The sequence below is a fragment of the Coffea arabica genome, chromosome 6c (assembly GCF_036785885.1).
Source record: "Coffea arabica cultivar ET-39 chromosome 6c, Coffea Arabica ET-39 HiFi, whole genome shotgun sequence".
In the NCBI taxonomy this organism is placed as follows: Eukaryota; Viridiplantae; Streptophyta; class Magnoliopsida; order Gentianales; family Rubiaceae; genus Coffea; species Coffea arabica.
The window spans coordinates 14,734,392-14,762,157 of record NC_092320.1 but is presented as its reverse complement, the minus strand read 5'-3'; the positions used below and the strand labels follow the sequence as shown (position 1 = coordinate 14,762,157).

The window sequence follows — 27,766 nt, the reverse complement described above, 5'->3', positions numbered from 1 at the left end:
TTAAAGTATGCTCTACTCCATTGAGATGGTGGTTTATCATCAAACTACTTGGCAGCATCCAAGTCAATTACTGCCATGTCTTCTATTTTCCTAACAAATTCTGCTGGTGTAGTTGCCTTTGCAGCAGCCCACAATGCTCTCCTTAGAGCTTCACCTTTGAACCCAGAAGTAGAAAAGTTGTTGTGTAAGTGCTTTACACAGAACCTATGAGCTGTATTTGAAAAAACATGACCACAAGCCTGAATTAGTCCCTTTTGCTTGTCACTTATGATAGTCCATTCATAATCTCTCTCAATTTTCAAATCCTCTTTAAGTAACTTGAAGAACCATGTCCAGGATTCCTTATTTTCACTCTCAATTGCAGCATATGCAACTGGAAAAATGCTATTATTAGTATCTAGTCCAATAGCAATCAATAGAACTCCCTACTGTTCCTTTCAAAAATGTGTCATCTACTCCAATCAAGAGCTTACACTCACCTAAAAAGCCTTGTTTCACTCCATGAAAACACATGTAAAGTCTTTGGAACCTTTGCTGCCCTTTAGAAGTGTCATCCACAGTTTTTAATATGATAGAGCTACCAGGATTAGATTTCTGCATTTCATGCATATAGGCTCATAACTTACTGTATTGGTCACTTTCACTACCATGAATAATGTCTAAAGTCTTTTTTCTAGCCTTATATGTTTGTTTTTTTGAGAAGGAGTATTTGCTATCCTTCATCACTATTTTTCTAAAATGCTCCACATCTACCTTAGGATGGATTTAAACTACTCACAATACTTTCTACCAACCCATCTAGAATTTACAAGTGGATTTTCATAGGTAAAGCCACATTTGTGAATGTTCTCAAATGTCCTAATTTGTATACTTCCTTCACCACCCAATTTTCTAGCATAAATCTGCCAATTACAGCCTTCACTTCTACATTTTGCCCTCAATCTAACCAAATCCTGCTTCACAAATTTACAAGGCCTACCCTGTCTCACACTGTAGTTTATAATAGCTAATTTGCACTCTTTGATGGTACTAAAAAACATATTTAATTCCAATATTGGATTATCCATGTGCTTGGGATTGAACACAACAAACCTATTACTACCATTTTCATCATCAGACTCATGCACACTTTCAAAATCTGATTCAGAATCAGGGGCTACATCATCATCTTTAGGTTGAACCAAATTAGCCTCAACCTGTCTTTGTTTTGCCGAATTAGTTTGTAATTCCTTATAGTGTTCTACACCCAACCATTCAGCATTTTTATCTATGTTATCATTGAGATTAGCATTATCTTCTTCACTTTGATTATAATCAGAATCTACTGCTGAGAGGAAAGATTCACTGGATGAATTAGCTTCATTGTTATCATTCCCTCCCATTTCATGGTCATCATTTGCAGTTATATTTTTACCATTACCGAGACCTTCTTCATTCTCATCAACCTCATAAGGATCATAGCCAAGTTGGTGAACCAGAATTTCATGGAATGAGACTTCAAGGTACAAGATGATTTCCCTAATTGAACTAGCAGTCCTCTGAATATATCCATGCAATTCTCTACTATTGTCTATCCTTTTAAAGCTATTGTTCTCCCAACCATAGTACACTTTGTGACCAAATACACCAGCAGCCTCAATCAATCTATCTACTTCAAAAATACTCAAACCTATACTCTCAACGTAATCAAGAACACATGCATCTCCGCCCTGATAATGTGGTTGAGGAGTATAGAAAATCAACCTTCCACAGTGACATCTTAGTGTAATCAGTGAGCTACCTTGTTCTGATAATTAAAAAAAATTGTATATATCGAATACTGAATAAGTAACCAAAACATAACTTTCATATTTTAACAGAATCGGATAACCAAACCATTACTTTCATAATTTAGCAGAATCATATTTTTTATTATAACTTAACCATCCAAAAGGGACTACAAGTTTATTATTCAAGCATATATGTTCTAATCATTAAAAAAAGTAATCTTTTCAAACAATGTGGACCAAACATTAACAAGATTACAAATGAAGTATCATATTCAAAACAGACATCAAGGGCCTATATGTATCATATTAAAAAAAAATGTCAAACTTTGTAGCTGGACCCAAACGAAGTCAATAAAACATCACAAACAGACATGAAGGACCACATCTACATACAATGCCAAAAAAAGGTCAAACTTTTCATTATTAACACTTTAATTAACAAATTAATAAACCCTGGACAACTTACCATAATTGGGGATGCACGATTGTTCAACTCTTTCTTTCGCACCGACATATTTCTCCACTTTCTTACTTAATCACAGTAGGTTAGCTTCTTTGATCTTCTAAAATTTCACGGAATGCGATTTTGTTGTTGCAGAAGTAAAAGAAAAAGGGTTAGAAGAGAAAGAGAAAGTTTAGATTGGTTTCGGACAAGGGAAAGTGAAGATAGCTGTATTTTCACCTGATTTTGTTTTTCAAACAAAGACATTTAAGTTTATTTAATGGTCATGTGATTTTCACGTGACTAGTTTCGTTAAAAATTAGCTAAATTGCTGTTTGAGAATGACATTGGTAAAAAATTATTAATTCAGATATCAAATGTGTCGTGCCCAAAAGTTGAGGGACGAAATGTGTCCTTATCCCAAAGTTTGGGGATGAAAAGCGGCATTTTCCCTAAGATCTATGCTCTCATCTGCTCTTGTATGTAGCAATGCAGCCAATAATTACGCACAAGCATGGCAGCCACTCATTTTTCATTTTTTTTTGTTGAATCGATTAATAGGGTTTAGAGTTTAGCGTTTAGGGTATATGATTTACCATTTAGGGTTTAAGTAATTAAAATTATTAATAGAATTAGTTATATTGTTGTATTTAGAAAGATATAAAATTGTTATACTTGAAATCAGAAAAATAAAAGCCAAACAAATAGAAAAGAAGAAAAATATGATGATGTCAAATGATGAAATCTAAAAATAAGGATAACTATCATTTGTATGATAAAATTAAGAAACATTCCAACAAATGATAACGTCAATGCTTAGGATGCATGTTGCCCTTACTCTTGCCCTTATCACATGGTATTATGGGTGAGAAATAAAATCTTTTTGGTTGATGTCTTTGACGTTCACAAAGGAATAAGGGAGGTGCATCATCCCTAGAAGCACTATCAAGGTCAACGTCGTCCTCTGTGGATGATTCGGCACTATCACTACTATCTAATCATTTTTGGAACGAAATGTGGAAAAATATCCTAATTGAAAGTGTCCGGATGTAGATGCAGGTTGGTCGGTGATAGGAAAGACAGTTGGCTATTCGAAAGTGTAATAATAAAAAAATTTTAGAATAGAAGAAATACCGCTCGTTCTATTAAGGAAACTGAATATTAGAGTGTAACTCAGTATATGAAAAAGAGACTGATGCCATGGAAACATACCCATACGGAGGTAAATGTGATGAGAGTGGAAATTATGCCTCGAATCCAGGATTGTGTGGCGAGGGTGTGGGTAGTGTGGCAAAAGGCGAAAACTGTAGTGATGGCATGCTCTATGCACCAATGGTCGGTAAGGGCAACGGTGGCATGACATATTCTCTAAACGAAGGTAAGTGTGTAGCTAGCGTGCGGCATGCACATTTGTCATTGGTAGAGATACAAATAGAGTAAATTGCTGACTCAAAGGCTTGTGTCGAGGTTGAGTGTCTATCTCCATGATTTGAAGTTTGAACGCTAAGTTCACCAACAGTTTCATTATACAAGTCATGCATGTGATGTCTACCTCGACTAGATAATGGGCCTGCCTGAAATAGAATATGTCGCACTTGTCTCTGAGACGGGATATTTGATGGCCAGAATCAATTGACCTTTTTTTTTTTGCTCCACAATTGTGATAGCATCTGTAACAAAAAGGAATCCGTCAGCATTTTTTTTACTTGACCGACGCTACCATACTGATTGAGCACGATAGCATCATTCATGCTTAAAAAAAAGAAAATTGCCCTACCATGCTTCGTTAGTGCTGCATGCATAGTTTAGTACTCGAACATTGTTAGAGTAACAACTTACTGATTTTTTTATGGCTATAATCTAAGGAATTAATCCATAAAACGTGACTCTAAATGACGACTCATAATTTTTGTGATTTAACTCAAGGCCTTGGCAACTAGTAATATCGAATACCTTTTGGTTTAACTAATGACTAATTCGACATAAAATGGCTGAAGTAGTTTCTATTCATTAAATTTGTCTTAGTTCATTTAGTCACGAAGGAAGGACGGAAAACAAAACTCTGAATTAAACCATCACTAATGTATATTCTATGTACTTTTGATTAGATTATACAATAGAGATAATTTCAGAAACTGCTCTTGAGTTTTTTGACAATTTCATTGACCTCTCTTGAGGTTTTGAAAATTACACTGACCTCTCATAACAGAATAAGGGGTCCATTTGTTGACATTTTCTAACGTGAAATTATTCATGTACCTTAACACATTATTTGAGATTAGAAATTCAAATTTGAGAATTGTGTAATTATGGCACAAATCAAGTAATTAACGGAATTATTTGTTAACAGTATGAATAGTAATGTGGAAGATACAAAATAGCGTCAATTTGCTACACCAATTAGCATTTTTTTGTGATTGACAGAACTTGACATGACCATATTTTAATCGTATATATATATATATATATATATATATATATATAAGAAAGACTCGAGTAGAATAAAGGAAGTATAGAGAAAAGAAATAGAAAAACAAGTTTGCTCTTGAGGATTTTTCCCCTTGGTTTAGAAACTAAAAAGATGCCTTTTGTATTGGAGTAATTTCATGGAAGTGACTGAAAAAAGAGGTAGAAGAAAGGCAAAATTGGAAATTCATTTTTGTGCTAAATCATAAAAGGCATACCTTAAATCAGGTAAACAATCTCTGCCATTCTAAGTTTAATATTTAAAGGTTATAATCTTAGCTGAAAATCATGAAATTTTTCGATACAATCATAATTGCAATACATCTTGATTGATAATTTTTTGCAGCTACTACACCTAGATTGGAATGCATAATGGGCATTTGTGGAACAAAATTTTTTCATCTCTCTCCAAGAAGTAATTTTTTAATCATACTTTTTTAGAGATGGATTGATTTTGTTACCGAATCATAAATTTCAAGAGAGATTAGTATAATTCTTCAAATCTCAAAGGAGGGCAGCGAAATTGTTAGAAACTTTAGTGGAGGTTTATGAAATTATCCGTTTACCATATTAGTAAAAAATTATTTTGACTTTAATTAAATAAGTTTTAAGAAGCTTCTTATAAATCTTTAAAACAGTCCAACGATCAACCCAACCCGGTAAGTAGTGACCCACCCACCCACTCACCCACACCTTTATATATTCCACACTGCATTTGCATTCTTCAGAGCTCCCAGCTACCCAAAAACCCTCTGCAAAACAAAACCCAATTCCAGAGAGGGAAAAGGAAAAAAGCAATTCAGTGTAAAAGAAGATTACGAACAATAATCTCATCATTGCATAAAAGAAAAATAGAAAAAATGCCTCGAGCTTCTTCAAAGAGGAAATCTAGGCCTTTGAACTCAGCCCCAGCTGCCAAATCTTCTCGGGTTGATTCTTCTTCTTCTGGTAACAAAACCATTTCTTTTCTTTCTTTTCTTTATGTTTCTGTTTAATCTAACGTTGGGTTGATTGGAAATATTGTTCAATTCGATTATTCTTTGTTAAATTTGATTAGTGGGTTTCATTAGCAGAAATGGGATTTCTAAGGAATTACTGTGATTACTGTTTTATCTCAATTTCGGTGTATTTTGTGTGTTTGTACATTTTTTTTAGTTGTGAATTTATTGAATTCAAATTGTGTTTTAATCAAAATTAATGTTTATGAGCGTGATTCTTGTTGTTTTTGTATGTGTGCATGTGCTTTTTGTTTCTTTATAATTTGTAAATAAATGTTTTACTTTGTTCAGATAATCTGTGATCAAGATTTTAGTCAAATTTGGTAGGTTATGTAGTGAGAACTATCTGGTCTATTCAAGTCTGATCTGAGTTGATTGCCATTGTTGTACTGGGGTTTTCTATTGCTTTCTTGATTAAAGGCATGATAGCGAAAGATTTTGGGATTTCAGATACCGATTACTACTGATGGAAAGGTGGTTTATATGCTTAAATGTGGAGATTGGATTAAGTTCAATGATGCGATTTTTGGCGCCATTTAGAGCCTTCAGTGTTGTTTGAAACATGATGCTTGTTCAAGGTGGTCACAGAATTCTTGGCCTTTGGAGCTTTTACTTTGTGATTAAGAATGGCATTTTATACTTCCAAGTGGCACAATTTTTGCTTTAATAAATATAGAATAGATACAGCAAGCAGAGATGTTTATGCCCCTGCAGGTCTCAGCACCAGCCAAATTCAACTTAATTCTAGAGTAGAATGCCTTCCTAAGGACAAATTTGTTTCCACTATTTGATTAAGAGCCAACTGGCCTTTAGGGAGCCCAAACATTTAGGTCAGTCATTTGCAGCCAAGTCTACCTTGTGAAATACAATATTTAAGAAGTTAAGCAACATCCTGGGGCAACAAATTCAGGAAGATGGTGTGTGAGCATATAGTTCACTGAGCTGGGATTGCTCTTCAATAGAGCGGTTGGAGGAATTTACATGGAGTTAACTGAAATGTAGGCTCTGCTCTTTGAGCAACTTGGCGGGCTTTGCGAGTATTGCATGTTCCTAGAAGCAGAAAGCAGACTGAGATGGTTTCTTGGTCTCTGTATATTGCTTTGTCATACAAGCTTGGTTTTGCTCCGCAGGCCTTGCATTTATCTCTGGCAAGTTAGGAACCATTATAAAATATTCGGGACCTCCTAAAGCTTTTGCTTCTTGATTTAGGGTAGGATCCTAGGGAATGCCTATCTGATTTCTTTCTCTGAGAAAAGGAGTGTCCAATTACATAATATGCTGCTTATAAAGACTTCCTATGTTATGTCTGTGTCTCTGCGAATTATATGGATATTATTGTGCATAGTCTACTTAAAATGGGTTAATTTAAGTGAAGCTCCATATTGAGCAAACTCTGTTACCTAAGAGAGGTTTCATCTAAATAACAGATCTAATACATTATGGTCTTTTCATATTTATGTCACTCGGATGTAAATAATTTATGGATATCGTAGCTGCTGGTTATGTCATGTGACTGATTCGCAGTCATAATGAATCTTGTACAATCCTGAATATACACAAGAACCACTCATGGTACTTGATCTTCCTTAAGTTTACAACTTGTTTAGATCAAAACTTTGCAGCCACTGCATTGCAGCATTTTGCTAATTACTTCCTTATAAACGCAAATAAAAAGGTAAAAGAACTGTATGCATCTTTGCTTATCTGCACCAGATTCCGGCTTTCTTGATTTGCTGAGGACACTAAATCTGAAATATCAATTTCAATCAAGAACTATGTGCATGTTTTTTTGACCCATTTGGTGTTTTCTTGTTTCAGCCTCAAGAAAAGCTCTCTCAAAAGTCAGACAGCTGGTTGACAGCTTCTTTGAGTCGTATGTGAACAAGTCATTGGGAATGATTGAGTAAGTATATTTTAGTTTAAGTAATTCATTTTGTTGAGTATTCCATCTGCTGAATTGCATTTTGAATAAGTTGATTCAAAGAATACCAGAAAGTACTAAAGTCCAACGCGCTTCATATTCCATGTTTGACTTGATTGGATATTGCCAAAGTAATAAAACAAACAAAATTACATGTCTGCGGCAAACTTTTGTACAGTCAAAATTAAAAAATGTGTCACTGTGGACACATCAGATATGCTTTCTTGACTTATAAGCTTATGTTGAAAAATAATTGCTTACCAAGATCCTTTTCTCATGTCAGAATTTGTCACTCTTGGTTAGAGCAAATGGGAAAAAGAGTGGCTGTTTAAATAGTCATAGGACGGCATCTGGTCACTTGAGATCGACATCTTGTTTAATGTAGTAGTTACAAGAAAATGTATTGGAAATCTAGTTTGACTTTGAAATCATTTGGCCCAGTAAATTACTTCAAAAAGTTGAGCGGCATTGGAGTAAGAATTCGTTATATGTTGTCTATTTGCAGTCCAGAAGGGATTGAGGCTCTGTGCTTGGATCTGCAAGTTGATCATACTGATGTGAGGATTCTGATGCTCGCTTGGTAAGTTAGCATCTCAGCACTGTGATTCTATAACTTCAGTCTTACTTAAGAGTATGATGAGTCTTTCCACTTAGAATTGACAAGTGGTACCTTTTTTAGGAAGATGAAAGCAGAAAAGCAAGGATATTTTACCCAGGTAAGCCAAAAGTTATTCTTTTCTTTATTGTAATGTTCAAAGAACTTCTCAACCAATTCTTTTTTCCCTGGTGTTTACCCCATATGGTGTCATTACTGCTTTTGTTATATTTACTCTTACCTTTAAACTCTCTTTCACATATTTGTGTTTTTTAATGTGCTCTAGACATGCATGAAGATCAATGCTCGGACATTTTTGTGCTTCTAAGCTGATATACACATATGGCTATTAAATACTTTATGTTTTTTGGTTTCTTTGGACTTCCATAACTCAATCCTTGCAAGTAATGAAAGTTGTGGTGAGTCATAACTTGACTTTATGTTATACAAAGTCCAACTGATATTCACAAAATGGTGGGAGAAGTAGTGGGCTTCAACATAAGAATTTGTGTTATACCAAAATCTCAGTCAATTGGCTCTTAATATTGCTGGAAAATTTTCAAAGTTAATGAATATTCTTACTTCATCAACTGTGTAGCCTAACTTTCTAGTAAACTACCGCATGATAAGCAAAGAGATGATATAGTGAGATGACATATTTGTTGGGGAAGAAATATTAATATCACTAAGATGTGAGTTGTGAAAAATTGCATCAGTGATTTTAGGTTAAGATGGTAACAGGCATTGCACATCTATGGAGAATGACGTCTTACTGATGAAAAAAGTCTGTTACTGGTCTACCATTAGGCAATGAGAGCTGGCAACAGCAATCCATGAACTTAGGTGGTGTTGGGAGCTGGCAATACAGATCCATGAACTGAGTTATTAACTAGTGTTAATTGGTAGTTAATGGTAATTCAATTTGAAGTATTTCTGGTTTGTTTTTATCCTGTCCTGCTTAAATAAAGAACTTAGTTTTCACTTCTGATCTCGAGCTCAAAACTGGCCCCTGGAAGCTCTGAATTTGATATATCCTTCAGAGCAAACATAGAGGGAAAATTGATGTTATCTGAATATGCATTCTTTCTAAAAAATGCACTTTGCACAGTGAAGCTTGTGGCATCATGCAAATTAGGGTGTTCATTTCATATTCTGATTGTGCACTTCCTTCGTTATGTTTCTCGACTTTGTGATATATTTTTTGTTTCAACGGTTCAGTTGCCATGGCTAGAATGCCATTAAGGATTGGTCTTTATGCTAAACGGCTGCCGCTGTCTACAAGTTTGTATTGTAGCTAAATTGAAGACGTGTATGTAGGCTTTAAGGTGAATATTTTGCTTGTGAAGTTCTTTGTATGTTATATTGGTTCACATTTCAGGAAGAGTGGCGAAGAGGATTGGATGCTCTTAAGGTTGACACGATCAGTAAATTGAAAAAATCTTTGTCAAATCTGGAGAAAGAGGTATGCTTTTTTATTCTTTATTCTTGATTTACTTGATGGACTTGTTGAATAGATACAAGGACAACTTGCTAATTTTCTTTTTTATGCAAAGGTCTCAAAGCCGGAAAACTTTGATGATTTCTATATGTATGCATTTCGCTACTGCCTAACAGGTAAGAAACTTAGATAGCAGATTATTCAACTAAATGGCACCATTAATTTTCTTACATGGTTGGTTTCTTTATTTTTCCCAGAAGAGAAGCAAAAGTGTGTAGACATTGAGAGTGCTTGCGTATTACTAGATCTTGTCCTTGGACCAAAATATCGATCCCAGGTTGAGTACTTCACCAAGTACCTGAAGGTTGGTAGCCACAGCCAATTTCATTTTGTCTCAATTAGCTTGTGTCTGTTTGGTTGGTTTTACATTAGTTTTAGCTAAAGTTCCCAAGTTTTTGCATTGGGCCACTCCTATTCCATCCATTCTGTATTTTAATCACATGTTCTGCTAAAGAGACATTAAGCAGTAGAGCTTTTTCTTGCCCATAAAAAACTCAATGGACTTAAAATTGACAAGGGTTTTAATAAAAAATTTAAGAGCTAACCAGCAGCATTCTGATAGAGGAATGGAAGTCTGCTTGCTGTATTTTGCACTTTGAAAAGCTTGCTCAAGTTGAACTAATTTTCTAATTACATAAATTCCATCAATAGCGAAAAACTTCAGTAGATGACGGATGACTCTAACCAGAGCAAAATTTGTGAATCTTGAGCAGGGTTCGCAAACATGAAACATGTGCTGGATTAAGCAAAAAATCAACAAAAAAGAGGATTGCTTTTTTCAGTCATTCTGTTCTATTCATTTCCATCCTCCATCATAATGAGGAGGCAAAGTTTGGGGATTTCGTTCTTGCTTTTGATCTCTTATTAGGGTAGCACGTTGTGCTTTTTGGAGTCATTTTTGTGATCAATTTTGATATCTTGTGATGTAATAAGACTTGCACCTGTTTCAGAGTCAGAAAGAGTATAAGGTGATTAACAAGGATCAGTGGTTAAACTTCCTCAGGTTCTGCCAAGAGGTTTGATTTTCTTGACTCAGTGTCTAACTTTGCTCCACTCCTACATTGATATCTTGGTTCCTTCTGTCATTTGAAGTTTCAAATCTGGGGCTATAGATATTTTGATGAGTTCTTTGTCAATGAATTTGTTGTTAAATCTTGTTCCTTTGCTGAAAATCTTTTGTTTTCTTATTTGAGTATTGGCCCGGAAGAGAGTTTTAGCAAAAGCAAAAGTTCTTTTCCACTTGCGTATTTGAAGATTTCATCCTTTGGTTGTCCCTTTGCACGTATCACGAGCAATTTAGGTGAAGAAAGTGTTAACAGTATAATTTCATAGATTTTTCTATTTTCTCTTTAATTTCTTTGGCCATTTCCAACTATATAAATAATGCTATCCAAGAAACAGAACTTTTAGCAAATCACTATTGCCTTTCTGTAATTACAGTTGATTTTTAGCAAATCACTATTGCCGTTTTCATCAGCCAAACTTTAACCTGAACAGATTGCCTCCATTTTTCCTTCATTTCAGGACAAATTTGATACTGTATTTTTGGGCATCTTTCTCTAATTTTTGTCAAGCATTTCTCTTTTTACAGATAAGCTTTCCAGACCTTGAAAATTATGATTCAGATCAAGCATGGTCTTTGATTCTGGATAATTTTGTGGAGTGGATGAAGAGCAAAGCAAGCTAACCTCAATGGTGTCTCGATTGCTAGCTCCATAACCAAATTTTGTGAAGGTAGCTTTTGATCCGCATTTGTACCATCTCTCTCTCTCTCTCTCTCTCTCCTGACTGTGATGCTTGTTTGTTTGCAGGATTTTGCTGAAAAATGCTAACATGTTCTGCTACTGCTACTGACATGCTTTTGCTGGCTTCCTCAGACGACATACTATTAATATACAATCCCATCAGCTGCTCAGTTTCCCATTTCTCATCCATTTAATGGTCTCTTGCCATCATTGTTTTGATTTTTTATTCTTGAACTGTATTCTGGTATAAAGGGGCAAAAAAAAAAAAAAAAAAAAAAATTTCGCCATAGTAATATCAAGTTTTCATATATTTCTGAGGCATATTTGAGTTTTTGCAGTTGTCAAAAGATGTAGACTCAATCAGGTCCATTTGGATAGAGTATTATTCCAAATAATTATTTGGAATAATTACTATAGTATTTTTTGTGATGTGATGTATGTAAGATAAAAATGTGATTAAAAATATAAAAAGATAAATTGAGAAATGTATTTATGATGCAAGCGAAAATTTTTTTTGAAAAAATTTGTTATCCAAACATATGCTTTTAATAGATGGTTACTTCTTGGGCAATTCATTAAGCGCAAGTTAACAGGATCTTAATTGGGGTGATCAAACTCCAAATTTGGCTTTTTATCATTGTATCACAAATGTTAGGCCGTTGATAAAATTACCACTGCCACAAGTAAATTAGACAGATATTTGAGATCAAAGTGTACTGCCTGTCTGTGGATTTGACAGCTTCTCTGCCTTTACTGGGAGGAAAAAAATTGGATTCTTCTGTAAATACGTTTGCAAACAAACGAAATGAATTTATGTTTGGCTGAAATTTTGGTTGGAACCGGTGCCTAATTTGGAATGAGGGTAGGCTTATGGATCCAACAATCTTGATTAGGACATCAGATTGGAACCAATGTCATCTTGTCTTTGTCCAGACAGATAACTGTTCACAACAGGGATCCCAAATAGCCTTCACAGATCGTCGGGATGTATTCACCTGTCCATCTTCAGGAGTTATTCTGAATTGTGTATGCCTGCATTAGCATAACATGGCAATAAGTCTACCGTCCGTGCCATTAACGTCATGCTAATAGAATTTCATAGAAAGATTGACGTCGACATGTATTTGTATCTTTATTTGCTGAGGACAAGTATAAATACACTGTTTAGTGATAGTATTGTCAGCCACTGGAAAGTTGAACGAGCAAAATACCTTACAATGGCCACTCTAAAACTCGCGTTGCTTTTGTTTATTTTTGTCTTGATTGGTTTGGAAACTTCGGAGTCTAATGCATCTCGATATTCTGGGGTCAAAGGTGCATATTGGCCTTCCTGGTTGGCAGAAAATCTCCCTCCATCAGCTATACCAACTCCATACTTCAATCGCCTCATATATGCCTTTGTCCAGTTTGATGCAGAGAATTACCAGCTTTCAGTCACTGAATTTGATGAACAATGGATGGGAAACTTCACAGCCACAATTCACACAAGAAATCCACCAGCAAAGGCCTTCTTATGTATAGGTGGTGGAGCAACAAATACTTCCCTTTTCTCCAACATGGTGAGCAATCAAAACAGCCGTGCCACATTCATTCACTCCACCATTTCTGTAGCTAGACAGTATGGATTTGATGGTTTAGATCTCGATTGGGAATTTCCATCTAACCAGCAAGACATGATAAACCTGGCATCCCTTTTCCAAGAATGGCGTTCAGCAGTAGAGAATGACTCAATAGCTTCAGGCAAACGTCGACTTCTTCTATCAGCAGCTGTTTACTTTTCTGCTGATGTGTTCTTGGACAATGTTGCTCGTACTTATCCTGGTGACGCCATCAGAGAATACGTTGACTCTGTAAATCCTATGTGCTTCGATTACCACGGTGGTTGGGACACATCAAAAACAGGTGCTCATGCATTGCTTTATGATAAATCCAGCAACGTTAGCACCAGCTATGGAATTTCTACATGGAAAGCAGATGGAGTACCGTCAAGAAAGCTAGTCATGGGAATGCCGGTGTATGGGAGGACATGGGAATTGGAGGATGCAAATGATCACGGAATTGGAGCTCCAGCAGTAGGAATAGGCCCTGGAGATCAAGGGGTTATGTTGTATAAAGATATAGTGGGTTTCAACATAAAAAATAATGCCACTGTGGTTTATGATCCTGAAACAGTATCAACCTATGCTTATGCTGGAACCAATTGGATAGGGTATGATGACCCTAGGTCGATTCGAAGGAAGATCAGGTTAGCCAAGGCTCAGGGTCTTGGGGGATATTTCTTCTGGGCACTTGGTTATGATGAGAACTGGACTCTTGCCAGAGCTGGTAGAAAGAACTTCCTTTGCTCCTTTTTACATTTTTGTTAACACAAAAGAATTTCTTTTTTTTTTTGTTTTGAAAATGTGAATAATTAATTATGACGTGTGTTTAATACTTATGTGTAATGCTTACTTATGGCAGCTTCTATGGCATGGGACAGCAAATATGATTGACAGAGAGATGCATGCTTTTACAGAGGCCAGAATCCAGATGCTGTTGATAATTTGGAGCATATTTTCAGCATTTCATATATGACCCATAAAAAGATATTTCTATATATATATCTCTTGATTTGTCTCCTGTTTGAGATTTTAACCTTTTTTTAGTCTTCGTACTTTATATGTTCTGTGCTTTTTACTTGTCATGCGTGTATATGCATAAGATATAGTGTTTGCACTTGCATGTTTAGCCTGTAAAAACGATAAGAGTATTATTATTTGGTTTTGTGGTACATCTTCATTGCCTATATATTCAGTGACAATTGATCACCTCTGTTATCGTTTCCCTAACTTTCAAGAGGTTAAAAAATGGCTACAATTCCTTTATATGGGATCCTCGGTGTCACTTTTTAGTGACAATTTAATATCACTTTTATATTTATGCTAACTGTTCTATTTATTTAAATTGTCATGTATCTTTTAATTTTTTTAATAAATCAGATTGGTTTGATTTAATTCAAGTTTCTTTTATCCTCACGTGATAAATGGAACTGACACTGGATTTGACATTGAATAGTGACATCGAGAATCCCAATCCAGACAGTTGTAATGAGGGTAAAATGAGACTAGCCGGATGCAGATGAAACATAATTAAAATTTAGTACATGTTTTATCTTGCCATTGACATTACCAGCATATTATTTTTTGGCCAATATTGAGTTCCTGTTTGAATGATCAATTTATTGCTAAGCATCACTCACAAAGGTGGATTCTCCATTTCTGTACCCTGTTAAAACCTTGGAGATGGAAAAAGAAAAAAAAACATATTTTGAATACTTGTTTCTTAAGGTTTCTTCAAAATTAACTGAGAATAAGTAGTAATTAAAAGACATACCGATGTAGACTATATGTTTTAAATATTTTATCTTGGAATGAGGCGACACAGATTACTGACTTTATTAATCAAATTCACCACGTCAAAGTATTTCAATATAATTATTATTTTTTTATGTAATTACAGAAATAAAAATTAAAACATTTTACACCACCTAGAATTATCAATGTAATTGCATTAAATAAAATCGCCTTGTCAACATGCTAAGGTGCGGGATATACCATTGAGATCAATATATAGCATATAATACACATTTATATGGTATATACGATAGCTTTCTGTCACATCTGTATCAGTTCAACATGTGGTCTGATAAGCAAAGTGAAAATTTGAAGCCACATATACGGATACATAGATACATGTATAGATTAATGCACAAGTATCTCTATATTACACATACAAAAAAATTGTACGTAAATAAAATGAATATAATTGGAATGTATAGATAGAAAAATAGAAGTTCTTTACCATGAATTTTAGACGTTAAACTATATTAATAGTATTTGTTACGACCCTACTTATAGACAACTTAATATATGAATACACGTATATACCATAACTAGCTAGTTGGTGTGTATTGAATTTTCTACAATTTCTTTATATTAAATGCTACTAAAGTCTTTTTTTTTTTTTTTTTTTGGGAATTCTCGAAACACAATTTTAAATTACAACAAAAAAGAAACTTGATTTTAGCAGCGAAATTGAATTGTTATTTGGAGGGTCTATTTAACCAAGAAGTTGGTGTAATTGAAAAGATTTAGCACAATATATAGATGTTTCAATAATTTGTGTTCAAATGTATACATACATATCTAGAGACTATACGTACAAAATGACAATATTACTTTTATTGCTATAAATTTTCTTTTAAACTATTATGGTTAAATTAGTGTAATATTTCTTCTATGTAACTTATTAAAATTTGTGTGGATTCCAATTCTTATGTTTGATCACCTTGATTAGCGAGCCCTTGAAAGCTAACACCTTTTGCAGAACTTGAAGGCGCGAGGGCTAAGCTACACAACAAAACGCGCCTCACAAACGCATTATTCTTGGAACGCGACGTAGTGCAAAAGAGAGCCATGCCTTCTACCTCCCTCCGCTCCATGATTATCTTTACCGCTAGAAAACATGATTATGTAACGAACTACCGCAAATTCCCCATCTACGTACCCATTCAATGGCCATGAATTTGACTCCTGTCTGAACCACGCCTTCGAAGGAGATACAGTTGAAATGTATAAGACATCCTACTTCACTAGATTCGAGATGCGGTATGGTTCCGAATGATGATGTAGATATAGACAGTTCAAATAAGATTTCATTCTTGATTAAATGTCTACTAATTTGGTCTATTTCATTTGTTGTACATGTTCAAGTTTTCAGTATATAAGTATCTTATTCATGTACATCACTTTTATTTTGAATACAACAATATAATATAATTGTATTTCAAATAATGTAAAAAATATAACAACCGGATCTAATTGTACCAAACCTCGACCGCATTGAGTCGTTTCCCCAAAAAAAAAAAAAAAAAGAGTTCTTAATTAGTCTTATACTAACAAATACTTGGAGATTTCGCAATGGAGGTGTTTGTTTTATGATGATTGATCAGGTATAGAAAATTTGGATGCCAGGGTCAATTAAAGTTAGTAAGACTTAATCTTGTCACAATAAACAATTTAAACATGGCTTCCGAGCCGACTAAGGAAAAACGAAACTACTACTAATCACCAAATAAAGACGAAAGCTATTTACCAAACAGTTTAGGAAACCACTAAATGGAGGTGTTTGTTTTATGGTTTATTTCCTAAAGTTTCGCAAAGGTCAAGTTTAGGACAAATTGAGCCAAAGACATTTTTCTTCCCAAATTGATGAAACAAGGGGGAAAAAAAATCTACCATAAGTGCTTTTGGAGTTGCTCAAAACAAAAATTTTTTTGGTGCTTTCTTCTTTTTTTTCTTCAGGTTAAGTATGAGATTTTCTTTACTCATCAGTTTATTGAGGTTACCTAGTGTATTATATATGATCGTAACAGCAAAACAACAAAATGAGCCTATATTTGAGAAAGGATGAATTGGATGGCACGGAAGAAAAGAAGGAGTGTAAATGAAAGTTCCTGCTGATTTTGAGAACTTCTCTATTGATACTAGAAAAAAAAAAAAAAAAGAGCTTGTTTTGGCTGATAACTTAGAGGACACGTCTATGCATGCTATGGCACAGCACAACTTGCTTGACCAGGCAGTGATGATGATTACAAGGTCTTCCATTCCATTTGGCAACAAAAAAGCAGGCCAACATAAATCCGATTAGATAGTAGTGTTTTTATAATAATCCAAGGCTTCACCACGCAATTTTGCGCTTGTTTGTTTCCTAGGAAAAAAGCGAAGACAAGACAATGAAATGGGACCACAAAACATTTCGCGTCGGCAACTTATCTATGAAGTGGCATCCTACGTTAATCCCTCGCACAAATGTTATTCTGTTATTCACCGGTGCTGTATATGAATGTACGTACGTGTGTGTATATGTATACAACGAAGTAAAACACAAACAAGGTTGTGGTATACAAGGAGGACAACCTCTTCCTAGAAATTTTCAGCAAGCAAACAAGTATTTGATCATGTAGGTAATATCTCTATTTATTGCATCAACAGACAGAAGTCTGAAAGGGAACTCAGCAAAGAGTCCAATAATGGCAGAGCAAAGATTCCTGTCAATTCTTCTGGCCTTTATGGTCTTCAACATTCAAATTTTCCCTTTAACTTCTGGATACTATGCAGTTTCTGCTTCTCCTTCACTTCCTCCATCAGAACCACCAGTATCACCACCCTATGGAATACTTCCTCCATCACCTTCTCCATCTTCCACCTCATTACCCCCATGGCCGGCTTCACAACCGCCCGTGCTACCAAAAGCAGAACCACCATCACCTTGTAGTACAACTCCTTCTCCACCTCCATCTCCATCTCCTTTACCTTCTTCAGGCATCAAAGGTGCATACTGGCCATCATGGCAAGCAGAAATTATTCCTCCATCAAGCGTACCTACTTCATATTTCACCCACTTTTTCTACGCATTCGCTTTAATTGATCCTACGTCATGCTATTTAAACATCTCTTCCTTCGATGAAAAATGGATGACAAACTTCACGACAACCCTTCACCAGAAATCTCCTTCAGTGAAGGTCCTTCTTTCCATTGGTGGTGCAGCTGCAAACGCAAACATTTTCTCCTACATGGCGAGTAATTTTGACAATCGCGCTTCATTTATCATCTCCTCCTTGAATGAGGCCAGAAGACATGGGTTTGATGGTTTAGATCTCGATTGGGAGTACCCAGCTACTCAACAAGACATGTCCAATCTTGCGTTGCTCTTCAGAGAATGGCGAGTAGCTGCTCAACAGGAGTCACTTCTTTCAGGAAAACCCCGACTGCTTATATCAGCGGCAGTTTATTTCTCTTCCAATGTCTTCAATTCTGGCGTTTATCGCACTTATTCAGGATATGCAATTCTAGAGTACTTAGATTTCTTGAATCCCATGTGCTACGATTATCACGGTTTTTGGAACACATCAGTAACAGGCGCACAGGCATTGCTTTATGACAATTCCAGCAATATAAGCACCAGCTATGGAATTTCATCGTGGAAAGCGAGTGGCGTACCGTCAGAGAAGCTAGTTCTAGGCTTGCCTGCGTATGGGAGGTCCTGGACACTGAAGGATGGCAACCAAAATGGAATTGGAGCTCCTGCGGTGGGAGTCGGTCCTGGGGACCAAGGGATGATTGGATATAATGAAATAGTGGAGTTCAATTTGAAGAATAATGCTACTGTAGTTTATGATAGTGAGACGGTGTCAACTTATTCATATGCAGGAACTACATGGATTGGATACGATGATGCCACATCCATCATAAACAAGATTAAGTTTGCTAAGTCTCAGGGTCTTGGCGGTTATTTCTTCTGGGCGCTTGGTTCTGATGTGAACTGGTCTCTTTCTAGAGCAGGTAATAAAATGTTAATGGATTTCTCCAGTGTCTTTAATCATGCCATGATTTATATAGGCACCAGGAACAATAAACAAGAAATAAAAATATTTTGATTTGGAACCACAAATAATATTTCTCAAGGAATCAATAGAAAATTTTGCCACATTCCACACTAGTAATCTTTCTCTTTCTAGAGCAGACAATAAAAGTATTCGATTTCTCCTGTGTTTTAATCATGCCATGATTTATATAGGCACCAGGAACAATAAACAAGAAATACAAATATTTTGATTTGGAACCAGAAATTGATATTTCTCTAGAAAATTTTGCCACTACCCAGTACAATGAATCTTTCCTGTGTCTAAGAATAATTTTACACTGATTAACCGAGGATCCCTGGTGTTATTACTGTTTAGGTCTTGTCACTAAGACCCCTCATGACAAAATTATATTCCGTCTGTACATTGATGAGTGTCCATTTTCGAGCTAGCGCCCTTTTGAATTGCTTTTGTTGTAAAACAAATAGGGTTTGCTTTCCTCACTAGTGCATGTAAATGTGTTGCAGCTTCCATGGCTTGGGATGGAGAAATTTGAAGGCTAGCCGGACATCATGGACTCAAGTGTTATGCCAGGATTCGCTAATTCTTTTCATCAGTCTTTATTTATTATTTTTCTTTTGCCCGTATGCTATTGATTAATTACCATATCTTGTTTATCTTTTAGAGCTATTTGCATGAAAGGGAGAGAAAATTGATCCTATGTCCTGCAAAGTTGTCTTTGTTGAAAGTAAACAACTACTCTCAATCCGTCTAGAATAAAATTGCCAGCTTCTTGCATAGTTTTCTAGAGAATTCTCTAGTGTCCCATGAGTTGTAATATTTCGTATAATGTGTTTTCTAGTTGAGTTTAGGTATTATTTGTTGTGTTTATATTTTAGATCTACCACTTGAGAAAAATCAATAGTTCTTTCAAAACATAGGGAAGAATATCACTTTATTTATTTTTCAAGAAAACCTATTAATCGCTTTAACTGAATGGGATGCTCTTTTTAGTATACAATAACATGACTATACTTATCGCTAGTAATTGACCACTTAACTTTTAAATTTCATATTGACCTGCAGGCTAATTAATAATATTTGTACGGATCATTTTCGTGATAACTAATTAATTTGAAAATAATTATTTCGTGATACTTGAAAATAAAAATTTCACATGTAGATCTGCTTGTGCGATAATTGCTTCTGCGAAGATCATTTAAAGCTGCGTTTGGATTGAAGGATTTAACGAAAAGTTTAAAATTATCTCAAATTCTTCTAATTGTCTAGATTATGTAGGACGCATTTGGACTCATAAATCATTGATTATTCTGATGTTCAAAATGTACTATCTCAAATATCGCTTAAATGATTCAAACAACTAGAGTGATTTGAGTGAATTTCAAATATCTTATCAAAATTTTCAACCCAAATGAAGCCATATACAATTTTGAAACCCGTGGCTGGACAATTGAGGAGATGATGAAGCAATGCAATTGTAAGACGCCCGTAAGTTTCTTTTATTTGGTCAAGTGAATAATTACCCATGGTTGAAATAATTGTTGGTTTGTATAAATTAAAGACAAAAAAAAATGGAGAAAGGACAATCGATATTTACAATCCTTCGTGGACAATCCATATTTTATTGATTTCATAAATTAACTTTTGGACAATAATCCAAAGTGGAGAAAGGACAGAATAAAATAAATAAGACAAGGTTTATCTGCAAATGATCCTTGATCCGGCCAATGATATTTGAAGATACCATTTTCAGTTTGTATTGTTCATGGCCGGACAATATCTGCACGTGATCCTTGATTTCATTTCCAGCCAATCCAGAATCGGGAAGCTACAAACATAAAACGACAGGTTAAAGCTTAAAATTGAGGAAATGTAAACTTATGAATGCTAATCTTTTTTTCTTTATTTTTTTGGGTGTCATTCATGAGGATCCTTAATTCCTTCTTATTAAAGGCAGCTGCATAAAACAATTAAACAGAGTGAGATTTTCAGTCACCTTTTAGAAGTTGTTAAAAAGTTCAGTAAATTTTGACGAGAAGATTGTCCTCTAGAATTGATGGTCCTACATGTAAGACATTTTTAGAAAAGGAAAGGAAAGTAAAGTGTTCTAGATGTAAATATTTACAAAATTTCTTGAAAGTATACAAAGCTTGAAGAAGTTCAATGCAATCAACTTATTGTACTGATTTTCTAGCAAAGATTTTTTTTTTTTTCTGGACAAACTCTACTTTGTACCCTTGAATTTGTGTTATTTTGTTTACTTTGCACACTAAATTTCAATTTTGAATACTTTACATCATAAATTTTTTATTTTCGACATTTTACGTCCTAAATTCTCAAGTTTATCCTATTTAATTTTAGTCAATGATAATTTTTGCAGAATTAACAGCATAGAAAACCCAAAAATGTGTCATAGAAATATTAATAATTGAGACCATATACATAAATAATAACGAACTAAAATTGGTCAAAAGGTTAAGGGATTGTAGTTGGAACAAAATGATACATTGTCATTAATTTTCACCACCTTTTGATTCGTTAATTTTGTGAAAGTACATAATCATTGATTAGACCTAAATGGGATAATTTTGAGAGATTAGGGTGTAAAATGTTCAAAATTAAGAGTTTAAAATACAAAGTGAGAAAGTGATGCAAGTTCGAGAATGCAAAATGAAGTTAATTCTTTTTTTTTCTCTGTCCAAAGCTAGTTTCCACAAACCACGTGATCCACAATACAAATGGGGAAACATGTACCCTAAGCAACAATAGTAGTAATTGTTGTATTTTGCTCACTAAAGTATTACTTCTGTGCCCACCAAAAAAAAAAATACAATTATTGTAAAAGCATATAATTCGCTATATAGCTAATAGCTCCCTAATGAAATTTGCATCCCCATAGACAAGATCCCATTGAGATTCTACAGATGTTTCCTAGTAGTCCCATCCATGGAGTTCATATTATTATATGAGGATCAGTATTTTAGCCTCAGTATTTTAGCCAACAAAATACTATAGTTGGTTCAATAGTTAAAGTCCTCTTTTTCCAACTGAAAAATAAGGAGGGGAAAAAGATGAAAAAACGAGTTAACAGTTAATGCTCTAGCTACAAAGGAAAATATATCATAATAAAATTAATCTCCAACTGCCCGGTGCCCACTTCTTGAGATTGTGAGTGAAGCTCATCAGTTTCATAAAAGACAGAAATTTTCAATCATCATCCTTTGCCAACATACAAAATCTACATAAATCATAATAACAATTTAAAATATAATCTAAGCCAATGAAGGTACGAATGTAAAAATGTCAAGAAGAATAATCATAAGTACCGGTTTCTGATATTTGCCAGTCTCGATCAAAGCTCAGAGCCCAGAAAAAGTAGCCACGAAGCCTAAGAGCCTGAGCAAATGCAATCCTCAATGCTGTCGATCTACTATCATCGTACCCAATCCATATATTCCCAGCTACTGAATAAGTTGATAGTGTCCCTAAATCAAATTGAACAGTTGCATTATTCTTCTTGTTGAAATCCTCCACTTCATAATAAAACAGTACTCCTTTTCCACCAGCTCCACTAGGACCAACATCAATCGCCGGTGCTCCCACGCCACTATCCATAAGGTCCTTTAGCGTCCAAGTTTTGCCATAAAGCGGCAATCCCATCACCAATTTGCTTCTCAAGATTCCAGCCTTGATCCAGGATTCCAAACCATAGCTGGTACTGATATTACTTTTGGGGTCAATTAGTGCTGAATGGGAACCTGTAATTGTAGGTTCCCATGATCCATGATAGTCGTAGCACATGGCATTGATCCAATCCAAATTCTTGTTAATCGAAGCTACTGGATATGTTCTGAACGGCCCATGTAGGAAAAAGTTGGCAGAAAAGTAAACAGCTGCAGACAGCAAGAGTTGAGGACAATTTGTTGCCTCAGACTCCTTTATGACCTCGGCCCTCCATTCTTCTAGCAGAATGGCGTAATCCTGCATTTCTTGAGGGTTTTGTGGGTACTCCCAATCAAGATCAATTCCATCAAACCCGAATTTTCGAGCAACTTCTATGGTAGACAGGATGAAGTTCCTGCGAAGAGAAGGAGTTGAGGCCATCTGTGAAAATTGAAATGGAAGATCGCCTCCTCCACCCGTGGAGAAAAGAGCCTTGACCGGTGGCTTCTTGGAATGGAGAGTTGATGTGAAGGTCACAAGCTGAAGAGCTGTTGAATTGTCTATCATAAACTTAGACGTGACATTATTAGGCAAAAGAAATGCATAGTAGACGTGAGTGAACAAAGTAGTATCTATGGCTGATGGTGGAAGATATGAAAATCTATCCGAGGGCCAATAGGCTCCCTTAATGGACTCATAAGAGTATGTATCAACAGCAGAAGTACTTGTGCTGATGAAGCTGATCAAGAACAGTAGGAAAGTGCAAATAATACTGATGAATTGAAGGGTAGACATGATCCTTTTTTTTGTGTGCTAATTCTACTGTAGTTTCTCCCCTTTCATATATAGAAGTAGTGGAGGTTTTACCCTCGATCTTGTGCAGTCAAGATATCGGGTTAGTGTGACAATTGTAAGCATTTCTCGGGTTATTGCATTTGCATTAAATTGTTTTTGTATATATTCTTGTACGGTTGTGTTTATCCAGAGACCAATTTTATATTGGCTACTTGATTTGATTTAAGGTTGAAGAGCGGAACGTGTTTTCTTGACTAGTCCGAGTTTTGTCTTGATCGCCTAATACAACATCGCCGTCCCTTGTGACACATTATATGGAAGGTAGTCGACTGATAATTTGCACCAGGGGAAATATTAGATTCACTTCTGCCGACAACACTATATCCTTCGGGACCTCCGACCTCGACTAGCCAAACCAGTAAATCAGGCACTCGTTAGTTGAGCCATTTGTAGGCCTGTCAATCGGACATAATGAACCGAGTTTTGATAAGCTCAAGTTCAATTCATTTAATTTGAAACATTTTTGGGTTTCGGGTTATGAGTTTCGGGTTCATAAATGTGAAACTGATACTCAACTCACATAATATTCGGGTTGTGAGTCTTAATCGGGATTAGTCCAAACTCACTTATTACTCCTTAATTTTCTTAATATAATTACTAAAACTATTAAGTTGTAAAACTAATTTAACATTTACAAGACTATAATATTAAAACTAAACATGAATAAATAATAGTTCTTAAAAAGTATATAAACCAAAAATTTTTTAACAATATTTATATTTAATTCATTCAAAATGCATGAAAAATAGTAATAAAACATGCGATCATAAGCCAAAACATCTTTAAAAGTTGAAACTTTTTTATAATTTTGTGATTTAAATCCAAATATGCTTGATGATATGTGTTTGTAGACCAAAAAGAAATCAACCAATATTATGCCAATACAAAAATTTACTCAAGTAATAAGAAAAGTTAGAGATTTAGTTATGCATTACTAATATTGGTTTTCAAGAAAACTCATAAAAGAGTTTTTAGATGTATTTTTGTGCTTTGTAATTTATATATATATTTAGTATTTAGTAATAATATATTTGGATATATAATTATACATAATATCAAAATATAAATATTATATATATAGGTAATTAAATGGTCGGGGCTATATCGGGTTTGAACCTAATAACTCCCAAGCTTGGCTCATATTTAATTCGGTCCTAATTTTTAGGCTCAAACTCAGACTAGCTCACTAAATGGTCAGGCAATTCGGGCTTTTTGTCAGGCCGAACGAGCCCGGCTTGACCTAGTCCAACCCCATTGACAGTCCTAGTCATTTGGCGATTCCTTTGCACCGTTGAACTAATTGTTGGTCGATCATTTTTTTTTCGATACGATAGTTTCTTACACTATAGGGGAGGGGGAGGACCTCAAGAGGTCCAAAGATAACTAGAGGGGACTGAACCATTACCAAACCAGACGGGTGCACTATGCATCCGCTTGGATTTTTTAAGTAAAGCCACATTTAATTGTGACAAATTGGTGGATCAAATCTTGCCTCCCATCTCACCAAATTTTAATGCTTTGGTGGTGGTAATCGGTCAAGGTTGGTCGATCCATTAGACGGAGATTGGTACTCTAAAAGGTCGATTGAAAATACCCCTCTAGCTAAAAGTACCTTTTCCTTACTTTCCATTTGAATAGAAGGAAAGTTGTGTAGGAAAGTGAAATGAAAGAATGTGATGCAATGGAAAACGAAAATAAGTTTCTCACACATGTTTGCTTTCCAAGAAAAATGTTGAGAGAATATAGGAAATTAATGACAGTTAATAGCAGTTATTGAAATTTTTACTAGTAACTAACTATTTTCCTTCAAAATCTTGCAAATTTTACAGGACACAAAATGCAGGACAAATGCCGCATTTTGAACTTGATAGGACAAATTGAATGATGTGAAAACTACAAGGAGAAGTGTCTATTTTCTGGTAAAGTTAATAAAGTTACATTATTGTCTTATGTGTGCAACAATTTTGCACACCAAGAAATGTAAAACTGTTACTGGATAGGAAAAATAGAGAATTGGTACTGGACACTACTAAAAATATATCGATCTATGCCATCAATTAGCATCACCAGTGGTCACGATGAAATGAAACATGGCCTAGGTTGGACACCATCCTCAGATGAGATCTTAACTTCATTCTCAACGATTCCACAACTCGGAAGCTGCAAAACACACATATGTAGGACGGCAGGAAAAGTAAATTAGGAGCATGACATTTTAATTTCCAAGAAATAGTAATAGCAATTCGAAGTAGTCAAACTTAGGTTTTGTCCCTTTTTGATATGAGGTGTTGGTTCTATTCAAGAACTAGTATTTAATCATTAGTGATCTTTCTAATCCCGAATGTCTACAGTGTTTGGTGAATATTGACTCAATCCGAGCACTATTATGTTTGATTTAAAGAAGAAAGCTACAGGACAATTGAATACTTTTAAGTCTATGTCCTTTTGTGATGAATAAAAAGTATCCCTTCCATAAGAAACTTTAGTACCAAAAAAAAAAAAAAAGGCAAGGTGAGGGGAAAAAAAAAAGGCAAAAACTACTGTATGACTTGGTCCAGATCTTAGCCGACCAGACTTGTTATGTATTATTATTTTTTGCAGCCTCAGTGCAGACCTAATAATTGACAAAAAACTTTATAAGCATTATAGTCCGACACATACTGACCAAATATCTCATGGAAGATTTTATTTTTCAATCAACCACCTAAAATATAAATACTAATGCTCTTGCATCTAACTTCATACCATGAAATAGATCTTGAATCTTCCTATTTATATTTCCTTCTCCCATATACTATGGACGAAAATTCTATCATTTTAAGATTGATAAAAGATGGAATAAAAAAATTAAGAAGAAGAAAGGTTCTTAATTTCTTTCCACTATAATTCATAAACTTAAACTAATGGTGATTGAGCAAAATTAAGTGAAGTTTAGATTAAATAACAAGAAGTTAAAAAAACTAGAACTATTATGTACCTGTTCTGGATATTTTCCAGTCTAGATCAAAGCTCAAAGCCCAGAAGAAGTAACCACGAATCCTGAGAGCCTGAGCATATCCAACCCTTGCTGCTGTAGATCTACCATCATCATATCCAACCCATGCAGTTCCTGCAAATGAATAAGTAGACGCAGTAGCCACATCAAATCCAACTGTGGCATTGTTCTTTTTATTAAACTCCTCGACCTCGTAATATAACAAAATCCCACTCCCACCATCGCCCTCAGGACCAACACCAACTGCTGGTGCTCCCACGCCATGGACGCTAGGATCCTTCAGCGTCCATGTTCTGCCATAAAGCGGCAAACCCATCACCAATTTGCTCCTCAAAATCCCTGCCTGGATCCAAGATCCTAATCCATAGCTAGTACTGATGTTACTTTTGGGGTCAAATAATGCTGAATTGGAACCTGTGATTGTAGGTTCCCAGGAGCCATGATAATCATAGCACATAGCATTGATCCAATCTAAGTTCTTGTTGATTGAAGCTACTGGGTAAGTTCTCGGTGTTGCAGATAGGAAAAAGGTTGAAGAGAAATAAACTGCTGCGGAGAGCAAGAGCTGAGGTCGCTGTGTTGCTTTGGATTCTTTTACGATTTCAGCTCTCCATTCGTCGAATAGGCTGCCTAAATCGTTCATTTCCTGTGCGTTTTGAGGGAACTCCCAGTCGAGATCTAATCCATCGAACCCGTATTTCCTTGCTACTTCTATGGTGGAGAGGATGAAGCTCCTGCGAGAGGCTGGAGTCGAGGCCATGCGGGAAAATGTAGTCGGACCAGCGCCTCCGCCGCCAACTGAGAGAAGTGTCTTGACCGGTGGATTTTTGGAGTGAAGAGTTGATGTGAAGCCGATGAGAAGGTTTGCTGTTGAGGCATCTATGTCGAACTTAAAAGTTGAGGCATTGGGGTTGAGAAATGCGTAGTAGATGTGAGTGAATAAGGTTGTATCTATGGCGGATGGCGGAAATTCTGCAACTTTCCATGAGGGGTAGTAAGCTCCCTTCATGGCCTCAGAGGAGTATGAAGGGCTAGCATAGCTAGAGCTGAAGCTGATGATCATGAATAAAAGACAAGTGCAAAAAATGCTACTACTAGCAGCTTTCATGGGAGCTAACACCATTTTGTTTTGTTTCTGGCTAATTCTCTGTTTTTTCCAATATATAGAAAATGGAGCTTTTGATGAAACTGTTATAGCGAACGGTTTCTTGTTTCTGTGGGGCTTTATTCCCTTCGGATTGTGTCATATATATAGTCTTGGAGTCAGCTTCATGATCCAGAAGGATTGAGGTTGGATTCTGAATTTGCGCTATTGATTGAATTTTTGGTATTACACTATTACGCTGATCCAGTTAAGGTTGAGAAGGGAAGCCTTTGACAATTTCAGTTCTGTTCT

The 27,766-nt window shown here is 35.4% G+C and overlaps 5 protein-coding genes across 5 annotated transcripts; 3 read left to right on the top strand and 2 right to left on the bottom strand.

The window, feature by feature from the left end:
* The first annotated feature begins 5,370 nt into the window (after positions 1-5,370).
* LOC113691949 (uncharacterized) lies at positions 5,371-11,755 on the top strand. Its single transcript, XM_027210277.2, has 10 exons — positions 5,371-5,625; positions 7,494-7,578; positions 8,102-8,176; positions 8,276-8,312; positions 9,570-9,653; positions 9,745-9,805; positions 9,887-9,993; positions 10,640-10,705; positions 11,281-11,423; positions 11,501-11,755. Exons 1-9 carry the CDS (start codon positions 5,538-5,540, stop codon positions 11,374-11,376), a joined length of 699 nt encoding a protein of 232 aa, XP_027066078.2. The 5' UTR covers positions 5,371-5,537; the 3' UTR covers positions 11,377-11,423; positions 11,501-11,755.
* Positions 11,756-12,410: 655 nt separating this feature from the next.
* LOC113693002 (class V chitinase CHIT5a-like) lies at positions 12,411-14,050 on the top strand. Its single transcript, XM_027211593.2, has 2 exons — positions 12,411-13,759; positions 13,895-14,050. Exons 1-2 carry the CDS (start codon positions 12,517-12,519, stop codon positions 13,924-13,926), a joined length of 1,275 nt encoding a protein of 424 aa, XP_027067394.2. The 5' UTR covers positions 12,411-12,516; the 3' UTR covers positions 13,927-14,050.
* A 3,377-nt stretch (positions 14,051-17,427) lies between these two features.
* LOC113693000 (class V chitinase CHIT5a-like) lies at positions 17,428-19,727 on the top strand. The gene is made up of 2 exons (XM_072051637.1): positions 17,428-18,816; positions 19,364-19,727. Exons 1-2 carry the CDS (start codon positions 17,505-17,507, stop codon positions 19,390-19,392), a joined length of 1,341 nt encoding a protein of 446 aa, XP_071907738.1. The 5' UTR covers positions 17,428-17,504; the 3' UTR covers positions 19,393-19,727.
* A 722-nt stretch (positions 19,728-20,449) lies between these two features.
* On the bottom strand, positions 20,450-23,427 carry LOC113692999 (class V chitinase CHIT5b-like). Its single transcript, XM_027211591.2, has 2 exons — positions 22,184-23,427; positions 20,450-20,685 (listed from the first exon to the last, which is right to left on the bottom strand). Exons 1-2 carry the CDS (start codon positions 23,313-23,315, stop codon positions 20,657-20,659), a joined length of 1,161 nt encoding a protein of 386 aa, XP_027067392.1. The 5' UTR covers positions 23,316-23,427; the 3' UTR covers positions 20,450-20,656.
* Positions 23,428-25,257: 1,830 nt separating this feature from the next.
* On the bottom strand, positions 25,258-27,766 carry LOC113692387 (class V chitinase CHIT5b-like). Its single transcript, XM_027210789.2, has 2 exons — positions 26,353-27,766; positions 25,258-25,535 (listed from the first exon to the last, which is right to left on the bottom strand). The coding sequence occupies exons 1-2, from the start codon at positions 27,491-27,493 to the stop codon at positions 25,513-25,515; spliced, it is 1,164 nt and encodes a 387-aa protein (XP_027066590.1). The 5' UTR covers positions 27,494-27,766; the 3' UTR covers positions 25,258-25,512.

Coding starts and splice junctions, on each gene's coding strand:
- LOC113691949 (XM_027210277.2), top strand. CDS start 5,538: ATGCCTCGAGCTTCTTCAAAGAGGAAATCTAGGCCTTTGAACTCAGCC. Junction 8,177..8,275: donor AGGATTCTGATGCTCGCTTG/GTAAGTTAGCAT, acceptor TACCTTTTTTAG/GAAGATGAAAGCAGAAAAGC. Junction 9,994..10,639: donor ACTTCACCAAGTACCTGAAG/GTTGGTAGCCAC, acceptor CACCTGTTTCAG/AGTCAGAAAGAGTATAAGGT.
- LOC113693002 (XM_027211593.2), top strand. CDS start 12,517: ATGCTAATAGAATTTCATAGAAAGATTGACGTCGACATGTATTTGTAT. Junction 13,760..13,894: donor CTGGACTCTTGCCAGAGCTG/GTAGAAAGAACT, acceptor TACTTATGGCAG/CTTCTATGGCATGGGACAGC.
- LOC113693000 (XM_072051637.1), top strand. CDS start 17,505: ATGGCAGAGCAAAGATTCCTGTCAATTCTTCTGGCCTTTATGGTCTTC. Junction 18,817..19,363: donor CTGGTCTCTTTCTAGAGCAG/GTAATAAAATGT, acceptor AATGTGTTGCAG/CTTCCATGGCTTGGGATGGA.
- LOC113692999 (XM_027211591.2), bottom strand. CDS start 23,315: ATGTCTACCCTTCAATTCATCAGTATTATTTGCACTTTCCTACTGTTC. Junction 20,686..22,183: donor CTGGCAAATATCAGAAACCG/GTACTTATGATT, acceptor TTATGTTTGTAG/CTTCCCGATTCTGGATTGGC.
- LOC113692387 (XM_027210789.2), bottom strand. CDS start 27,493: ATGGTGTTAGCTCCCATGAAAGCTGCTAGTAGTAGCATTTTTTGCACT. Junction 25,536..26,352: donor CTGGAAAATATCCAGAACAG/GTACATAATAGT, acceptor TGTGTTTTGCAG/CTTCCGAGTTGTGGAATCGT.